At 42.0% G+C, this 10000-nt stretch overlaps 1 protein-coding gene across 1 annotated transcript in view; it reads left to right on the forward strand.

The window, feature by feature from the left end:
* The window catches only part of RRN3 (RNA polymerase I transcription factor RRN3), a 40100-nt gene that overhangs the window by 22923 nt on the left and 7177 nt on the right, over nucleotides 1-10000 (forward strand). Inside the window, exons 13-16 of the mRNA XM_085857210.1 lie at nucleotides 6522-6652; nucleotides 6765-6949; nucleotides 7175-7283; nucleotides 7452-7601. Of these exons, the coding sequence (XP_085713336.1) occupies nucleotides 6522-6652; nucleotides 6765-6949; nucleotides 7175-7283; nucleotides 7452-7601 (575 nt within the window). The remainder of the gene's footprint in view (nucleotides 1-6521; nucleotides 6653-6764; nucleotides 6950-7174; nucleotides 7284-7451; nucleotides 7602-10000) is intronic.

Here is a 10000-nt window from a genome sequence, read left to right on the forward strand (position 1 = left end):
ACTTTCCCAACAATGGATGGAGGTCCTCAATACCAGACATGAGATCAGAACAATATCCCTGGACATATCGCGTGCTTTCAATACGGTCAGGTACTCTGCCCTGCTCACCAAACTCTCTGGTATCCAAGGCAATCTCCACTCTTTGCTCACAGACTTCTCCTGTTGCAGTCAACGTATAGCCCTGAATGGAATTCTCTCATCCCTTCTTCCTGTCCATGCTGGAGTTCCTAAAGGCAGTGTTCTGGGCCCAGTGCTTTTTCTGGTTTTCATCAATGATCTCTCTGACTCTCTGGAAAATCATCTTTTTTTTTTTCTGATGACTCCACCCTCTGTCGTAAAAGCTGTCATCCCTCAGATCAGCAAGCAGCAGCCTCTTCACTCTCTGCAGATCTGGATAAAATTGCAAACTGGTCCAACATGTGGAACATGTCTTTCAATCCTGACAAATCCTCACACTCTCACTATGTTTCTCCAAAAGAACCGTCTGGACCCCCCCCCCCCCAATCTATTTTTTCAACATCCTCTTGAAGAAGTCCTTTCATTCAAACTTTTGGGCTTCATTATCTGCCATCATCTTTCCTGGGAAAGCCACATTTCCAAGGTGGCCTCCAGGGCCAGTCACTGATTGGGCATCCTCCATCATGCAAAGTCCTTCCTTGGCACACCTGAGCTCCTGACCACGTACAAAGCTTTCATCCACAGCCTAATGGAGTACTGCTCTCCCCACTGGGCTGGTGCTCCTGCCTCTCACCTTTCTCGGCTTCAAACTGTGGAAACCAAGGCATTTAAGATCATTGGTATCCCCTGCAATGAGGCTGAGTCTCTCACTCTCTCACCAAAGGCAGGTCAATGGTCTTTCTGTTTTCTACCGTGTCTTCTCCAGCCTCACTCCCCCCCCCATTCTGTCTGCTATTTATCCCACCCATATTTCCGCAGGGCTTTCAAGGTCCACCAGCAGCAACCCTCTTCTGGTTAAACTACCAAAATCAAGAATCATTGCTCACCTTCATACTTCCACTACTCTTTTTTTTTTCCCCCCACTTGTTGAACAAAATTCCACTCTTCCCTCCAAGTCTTCAAAACAGCTGTTCACCACCATTTCTTATCTTCCCCCGTCCAAAATCATGATCTTTTCTACCCCCGCTAATCCACCCCAAACCCACCTCCTTCAAATCCCCTGCTTTCCTTCCTGAAAGCCCTTTTATGTCCATCTTCTTTACCCCATGTACCACACCCCATCCCTCTCCATTCCACAGATCTCATGTTTCTATTCCCCACTGTTTTGTGCTCTCCTCTCCTGTCCCTCATGTCTTCTGCTCCCCTTGTTATTCGTTCTGTGTATTTGCTCTTATATGAGCCTTGATATTGCATATAAAAATAGAAAATGACAAGTCGGGAGACGGCAGTTGTTCACGAGCAATGTACACGGTTCGCCTTTTTATTTTCTGACCTTCGAAGGGACGCCACGGGCAAACTGGCGGGAATCGGGAAAAACGTAACTGAAGAAAGTTGTAGTACTCGAAGAGCACTACTTGCAATACCAACTTTCATTCGAAACAGTTGAAAACCCAAGGAGCTCGATGCCCAATTTATTGATTTTTTTGACATTTTCTAAGTTCGTGACCTTGTGACCTTGACCTTGGGACGAAAATGAAAAATCGAGCTCCGTGGGGCTATGCAGGTGCCATTGGGCTAACCAAATACTGAAACCCCTGCCAGATTCGACAAACCCCCTCAGAGAAGATGTAACTTGAAACCGGCTACCCACTAAAAACATGTTTTTTGGGCGTGGCTCCACCCATAATGGGCACAGCACGCCCATTCTCAGGAAAACACAACTAGATCATGATGCAAACCTCGCACCCTAATTTTATCAGGCTCGGATCAAAACCCATAGAGCTATACTCGGGACAGACAGACAGACAGACAGACAGACACCCATAACGAATATAGTGGTCACTTACTGACTCGTGAACCAATATTTGTGGAGGTTGAGGAAATGTGGTATCGAGTGTTTTTGAATGATGGAGGATAGGAAGGGCCTTATTCAAAATACTTGGCAATTGTAATGTGGTAGAGAAGTAAGTCGTTACCAGTGGGACACGGTTAGTTACATATTTGGATTTGTAAGTCAAAATATCTGGGCGAAGTTTGCATTTTTTAGCTTGGTTTATGGCTACTTTCACAGAGGGAGGGTCATCGTACCTTGCAATGAAGTGTGTTTCTAATTGGGAGAGAGAAGTTTCTTCTGCCTTTATTGTTGAGCAGAGGTGTCTTACTCTGATTGCTTGACTGTATGGTATGCTTGTGTTTGTATGCTTTGGGTGAGATGAAACTGGGAGAAGGTAAAAGTGTGTGTCTGTTGGTTTGGTGTACATTTCTGTTTCAAGTCTGGTGCTTTGAAGTGTGAGTGATGTGTCTAGAAAGTGAACTTTAGACTGAACTGTCGAATGTAAACTTGATGGTTGGATGCATCATATTTAATACAATTTGGATCTGTGTGAGACAACGGGAGGATTTTGACCAGATAAATTTGATACCATCAATATAATGTACCCAGGATTTTTCCAAGATACTGTGATGAGGTTGGGCATAGATTTTAGCCTCTATCATTCCCATAAAGATGTTGGCCTATGATGGTGCAATGGGGGTGCCCATAGCAGTGCCCTGAGTTTGAATGTAATGCCGTCCACTGAATTGGAAATTATTAAATTTGAGCGTCAGTTCTGTTCGGCGCATAAGGTCTTAAATATGTGGGTTTGGGACTTGTCGAGTATCTAGTGCTTTGCGGCATGCAGATAGGCCTCCTGAATGTGGGATATTAGTGTCGAGTGATGTAACATCTGCCGTGACTGGAATGATTCGGGAATTAAAAGGTGATTGCGTTTCGTTCAATCCTTTTATGCGAGTCAGAAAATTAGTTGTGTCCTTAAGATGTGAGGGCAGATTCATCACAAAGGGACGTAAATAACAATCAACAAATCGTCGACCGAGAATTAACAGGGTCTATCTGACATTTCATTCAAATTTAGAAGAAGTCCATGTACAAGGGCAACAGAGGAAACTAAGTAAGATTATTTTATGTAACCTTTATATGTACCTGTTATGTAGCACACGATATGAAAATAAAATGTTATGAGATAGCGGCAATTCCACTTTGAATTTTTGATTTCATTTTTCTCAAACTTTAAAACAGTGTAGTTGGACCCTTTTAATTCTCGGTTGACGAAATGTTGAAATAAGAACAGTTGGGCATGCGCAGCCAGATACAATTGGCCTACCTGGATTGTTTACCTTGTGCATCTTAGGAAGAAAGTAAACATAAGGGCAACGAGGGTCTTGAGGAACCAAGTGAGATTTGATGGCTTTATCTACCTGAATGGAATCCACTACCCTTTTAACCTCTTTGAGATATTGAAGTGTTGGATCGGGTGGGAGCTCTTTGTAGGTATCACCATGTAGTTGGCGATTACCTTCTGCAAAATAATTGGTAGTTGCCATTATAACAATGGCAGAACCTTTGTCTGCTGGCTTTATGACTAAGTCTTTCTTACGTTGGAGATTGTGGAGTGCTTGTCGCTTTGCCTTTGTAAGATTGTCCTTATGTCTTGAAGAATTGTATTTTTGGGCGGCATTTTCAATTTCATTGCTCACTTGTTCCATACAGATATGTAGATAGGGATTGTCAATATGAGGTGTACAGGTGATTTTTGGATTCGGTAAGGTGAGTTGAGGTGTATTATTATCAGTGTTGGGAATTGTTTGTGTGTGTGTATATATGTATATATATATATATATATATATATATATATATATATATATATATATATATATATATATATATATATATGTATATGTATATGTATATGTATATGTATATATATATATATGTATATGTATATGTATATATATATATATACATATATATATATACATATACATATATATATATATACATATACACATATATATATATACATATACATATACATATATATATATATATATACACACACACACACATGTACATATACATATTGTTGCATTTGTTGAGGGGGGGAGGGGTGTTAGATATTACCATCGAGCTGAGAGGAATGTGCAGAATTGCATGGTCTGTGTATGGGTAGTTTCCAATCTTGATGGTATTAAGTAGGGAAACGTTAGCTAAAGAATTGTCCTGTGTAAATGCGTGCCATACAGGGGGTGGTACTTAGTAATAATTAGTTAGGGATTATGGTTAAGGAAATTTTGCCATATAACCTCGATGTCAACCTCGAACGGGGGCACTGGGAGACTTCACGAGAGCGAGGGGAGGAGAGTTTGACGCCTCTCAGGGGTGGGACGTTGCCCTGAGAGAAGGAGGAGGAATCTGATTGGGCAGTTGGTTTGTTTGAGGAGAACTGGAGGAGAGGACTCTCAAGGTCTGAAGAGAAAGAGTTCTGAGGAGAACAAATTGTGGGAGAGTGTTAAGGAGGTCGTCCTGCCTGTCTGCCTACCATTTCGTCATTCCTGCCTTGCCTCGTTCATCAAACTGTCCGAGTGCCTTCGTTTGGTCATCCTGTTCTTTGTCTCCTCATCGTCGTCCTCATTGTCCCTCATCACCTGCTCATCCCCGCTGCCACCGGAGCTGAGCCTCCCGGGTTTGTTTTTTTTCTCCCCTTCCCGTCGGTGACTGAGTCTGGTGTGTGGTGCCTTAGATTTCTTTAGATTCATTTGTATTCTCATTGTATTTAATTATATTTTCTGTCAATCTTCCCCTGGTTGCTTGGGTTATAGGAAATAGTCATTGGTTTTACAAGAACTATGTTTCTCGTGTCTCTCCTCATGCGCCTTGTCTGTCATTAATTCGGAACGTCTCCTCAGGAGTTAAGCCGCTTGGGACATCGCAGGATTTTACAATCGAGATGCGGATACAATCATTTTTTTTATCCCCGCTGCACGGCGGAAGGGGGATATTGTTGTCACCCGGGTCGTCTGTCCGTCCGTCCGTCCGGGCGTCAACATTTATAGCTGTGAGTGCGATAACTCATAAATTGTTCGTCATATCGATTTGAAATTTGGGTCACACATGTACCACCTGAAAAGGAAGAACCCTATTAATTTTGGGCATGGCCGGATCCAAGATGGCCGACTGGGGCGGCCATCTTGAAAAAAAATTTTTTGTAATAAATGGAAAAACGCTTATCTGATTTCAATTATTTTTCAATGGCGGTGGATTCCCCATCTCTGATGGGTATATTTTTTAATTTTTACCCGATTCTACACCATTGAGAGATCGGGCCAAAAACAATATAAAGCACGATATTTCAAAAAGTTGTGGACGAGTTACAACAAAACATGGTGGATGAGTTGCGTAGGTGACGAGAACAAGCTGATTTGATTTTGCAGCTCCGGATGCAGATCCGGCCTATCAGTGGTATACAAAACATAAACTGTTCAGCCTGGTGGAGGTATGCCCTCTACCGAGTGGTATTCTAGTTGAAACTGTAATCACTTCAGTTACCTGCAATCCTTCTACTGCTGTACATAATCCACAATGGTGTAACCTAGAGTAATAGCTTTACTTTTTCAGCAAGTCATGCACAATCTTCACCCACTTGGAGGCTGAGTACTCTGCTAGGTTGAACAGAACTTGCATATTGGATCATTGAATTCGTTCACCAATCAAAACCGAGAAGCATATTGTTTTTGATGTCAAAGGGTTAAAGGTCATCGGCGCATAAAATCAATTTTCATTCAATTAACTTGAAATTTGAACAGGATTTGCATATTGGGTCACAAACTTGGTTCACCAAAAATCAGAACGATCAGTTTAGCCATTTTGACATGCAAGTGGTTTCCATGGCAACAATTTCTCTGCATCTTGTATATTATTTCCGAGTTTGTGGTTTCGTGTCGCGCTATCTTCGACTTTGTTCTGCGCTCGAGTAACGTGATATTCGGCTTATATTATCTCAAAGACCATATGAGATGCATGGTACAAAAAAAAGTAAATAAAATGGTTCTGAAACAGTGAAATCGTATTCCACTTACTGCATTAAAGTAAAATTACTACTGATACTCTGCATCAGTTCCTTTCTCAAACACACCCACCCCAACATGTCGCGCAGACCGCGGGTTATGCTAGTTACAATGAAATGGGACTTTTTGTGAATTTATTATTACCACACCTCAGTGTTTTTTCGAGACACCAAATCGAAACTTACACAGCTTATTTGTGCGTATGTGTAGTATGTTTGAGTAGAATTTTGTCAAAGGTCAAATTCAGTACCATCCAATGCATGCAAAACACCGATTAAGCTGCAATTGCAAAAAAAAATTTAAGCCAAATTTATGCGTCACAATCAATCGTGTAAAACACGAGATAGGTCGAAATTTCGAAATTGCTGTTTCCATGGCATTTATTGTTTATTTGGATTTCGCAAGTATCGTGATGTGCACGACATATTTATTGTTTATTGATTTGCTTGCAAATTATAACCCTGAAACTTGCTCTTCTCCCTCCCTTTCTACTTAATCAGACTTTTGCCGAAGCTTTCTTGGAACATCTTTGGAAGACGTTACAAAACCCAAACCAGCCCTCCGTGCTTAGGCAGGCGGCGGCAGCTTACCTGGGCAGCCTGCTCGCTCGTGCAGCTTACATCCCTTCTGTGTATGACATATCTTCAAACTTCGGCCTTTTTACAATGTCAGTTGTTTTATCTTCAGACAGACAGATATGTAAGCCTTGGGCATTCTTGCTCCCATCCCTGTCGTTTTTCCAGCACTGTGCGGGCTTGCCTTGACCTCTTGGTTTCTTGGCTCCATCGATACATTGACAGCCAAGATGGCAGCGCGCGGTCATATTGTGACGTCTCAATTCACGGACCCTTTTATGCCGTGTGCCAGTCCGTATGCTACATCTTCATCTTTCGCCACCGAGAGCTCCTCGAGCCCGACATGAAAAAAGGTTCTGCTCTTGGGACTATTGCTTTGCCTTGTAGCGTCTGCAGGAATGTGTACAAAGCATCTTGGAAGCACTGATTTTCACTTGCACACATTACTTTTCTGATGTTTTAACACAATTTTTTTGACAAACTTTGTCCTTTTCATGGTCCAATGTTAGTTCCATCACTCTTATTATGCCTTGCTCCCTGAATCTATTTTTGTGATTGTGACTCCTGCCTTGCTTTAGGTCTGGCTTATCTTCAGGCCCTCAATCTGGAGCGTTTGGTACAGTGTCGGCTGAATCCACTCAAAGTCTGCCTGCCGTCCATTGTAAGAGTCTTTGCTGCTCTCACAAGGTACGATTTCCTGCCGAACTACTGCATGTCTTATGGTCTGAGGTGTCATCTCGATCTCTCATCTTGCAGTCTATCTTGTGCTTTAAGATGCCGACAGTACTTTTGTTGATGGGTGACACCTCCATCCATTATCCATCGTATTTTCCTCAACGTACGTGCTGAATGCAGGAAGTACCAAATTGCTTTTTGCTACACAGTGATTGAGAGAAACCGGCGGCAAGTCCTCCCAATGGTGGCATGCTCAGAAAGTGATGCCAGGTCTATCAACACCAACCCTCTCGACTCCTTCTTCCCCTATGATCCCTACGTTCTCAAACGGTACGCTAGACTTATCCCATTCCTGCAAGATATTTCCTTTTCATTCATCTTGGACTCTGCTTTTAATCCTATTTGCCTATTTTTACTTTCCCATCAATCACCCTTTGTCTGATGTACTAGTTGTGCAATTGATATGACTTTTTGAAGTATATCGTTTACTTTTCCTCTGAACAAAATGATTCTGAAATAAATAAATAAATACAATCAAGCCGCTAAAATAGGTTGATGGAAAACACACTAAAATAGACAGCTTTTGCAGGTGATGTCGCTGGTGTCCAGAATCAAACTCAAACAGGTGCCGAGGGTTTGAGAGGGGGATGTTTAGGGGCCTGCGCAACACATTTCTGAGAATATAACAAGTTTTAGAACGAAATACATTCATTGTAGCGCTAGCTGTTATTACTTGGTTCATTCTCTCCTTCCCTTCCTCCTGCGTAAACTTTTAAGTTGTCCGTCTACCACTATGGATTGGCAGAGGTGACACTGCTTTGAAATGCCACAAACACCATTTTTGCTCTCGTTTTGAAATGTATCTGTCAGATACCGAGTGGTGTTTCCACCAATATGCAATTTTCGAGATGACGTATAAATGTGAAATGAGGCCTGTGTGTGCACAGTGACTCAGTTCTGCTCGACAAGCACTTTTAAACTGCCGTTTACAAGCACAAAATCTGAAATTCAAATCGTGTTTTCAACAAAATTCTCAGCATTTTAACAAAAGAGTGGCAATTTAAAAATGGTTGACCATAATTGTTCCGTTCTTGAATGCAAATCGCTCTCATGAGAAATATCCGTGGATGAGAGGGGGTTAGGTTCTTGTCATTCATTCAATGTTGGTACAAGCTAGTGATGGCCATGGATATAACATACACAGGATGGACGGTTCTCCTTTTACCAACAGATGCAAAAATCTAGTATAATGTCTCTTGCGGCCCCAGAACCAAACAAAAAAAAAATTATATATTTATTACTGCGATATTCAGAAGCACCTAATCCAGATGCATAGTCCATGCACTGGAAGTGAGCAATCTGTTGAGGGTTTGTGTAGCACACGCCAGTCCACTCAGGCCTTGCACCGGCTCACGAAGTCGGGCATTTGCAGTACCAGCAGCTGCTGTTCAGCGATCTGAGAAAGTTCTCTGAGTTTTATTGTTGAGCAGAGACACAGCCATTTCTCTCGGGTACTTTTCCAAGTATTTTCTGCTTCTTTCAGAAGCTTGGTGAGCCATTCCAAGTAACAATCCTTATCCCAAACACACAATACATTTTATTTTGCTCCAAACTCTTCAGCCTCTCGAGGTTTCTGTGCATGCATACCGAGCATTTTGGGGTCAAATTATGTCATTTTGAAGGTGCTGTATTATCAATTAACTGTGGTGGATAAATCGCGCTCCGTTATGAAAATGAGTTTGAGGATATATCCCTGAGCCTGGCCAAATTATGATGGATCAAGTAAGACTGTTGATAATCAGGGACCCATGATGTTATTATTATTATTATTATATTATCAAACATTGTTTTGGGCTTGGTTGTCATTTTCACTTTCACTTTCACTAAATATGCAATCTGTGTTGTTACATCCTTTCTTTCCACATTCCTCATATAATATGATCTCTGTTTTCTGTAATGTGAAACCTAAAAATAGACTAAAATGTTTTCATCAGAGAAGATAGTTATTATATATATATATATATATATATATATATATATATATATATATATATATATATATATATATATATATATATATATATATATATATATATATATATATATTGTTGCGGTTGAGGAAATTCGCAAACCACCATTCAGGTCCCGTAGGTGAGATATCTCTGTAAGTACATGTGTAGTTAGCCCCAAACCCGTTGTTTAGAGGGAATAAATGTGATTCATTCGGGCTGTGACGCTTTGAGATAGTCGTTTTTCTGTTCTATCTTTATTTTGAACCAACCACGTCTCAACCGCCATCACACAACAACCACCAACCGCAACGCAGCTTCACAACAACGCCAACAGCCACTACCTTTACCTTCACAACTCGCTCCCGCAAACATCGCATCACCGCCATTCCAAACGTCGCCATGGCCATAAACCACCACAATAAACCCTCCACCACCTTCACCTCTCCTCCTTCTACCGCCATTCCCGCACCACTTGTGAGTACCGAGCGTCAGGCTGTCCTGGACTCGTGCAAGACTCGCGCCGAGCCGCGAGTGCAAAATGCGGCCTTTCCGAGGAGAATTCGGATCAGGAATGATACACGCCCACTTCTGATCCGTCCAATCAGCAAGCGCGGGGCGGTTTGGCCCCGCCTCCAGGCGCGTCGGTGTAGAATTGCGATATGCAAATTCTAGGATCAGGGGAGACTCACGCCCCTTTTTCTCCGTCCAATGGGTGAG

The sequence above is a fragment of the Eptatretus burgeri genome, chromosome 15 (assembly GCF_056783735.1).
Source record: "Eptatretus burgeri isolate ZD-2024b chromosome 15, Ebu_testis_v1, whole genome shotgun sequence".
Classification (NCBI taxonomy): Eukaryota; Metazoa; Chordata; class Myxini; order Myxiniformes; family Myxinidae; genus Eptatretus; species Eptatretus burgeri.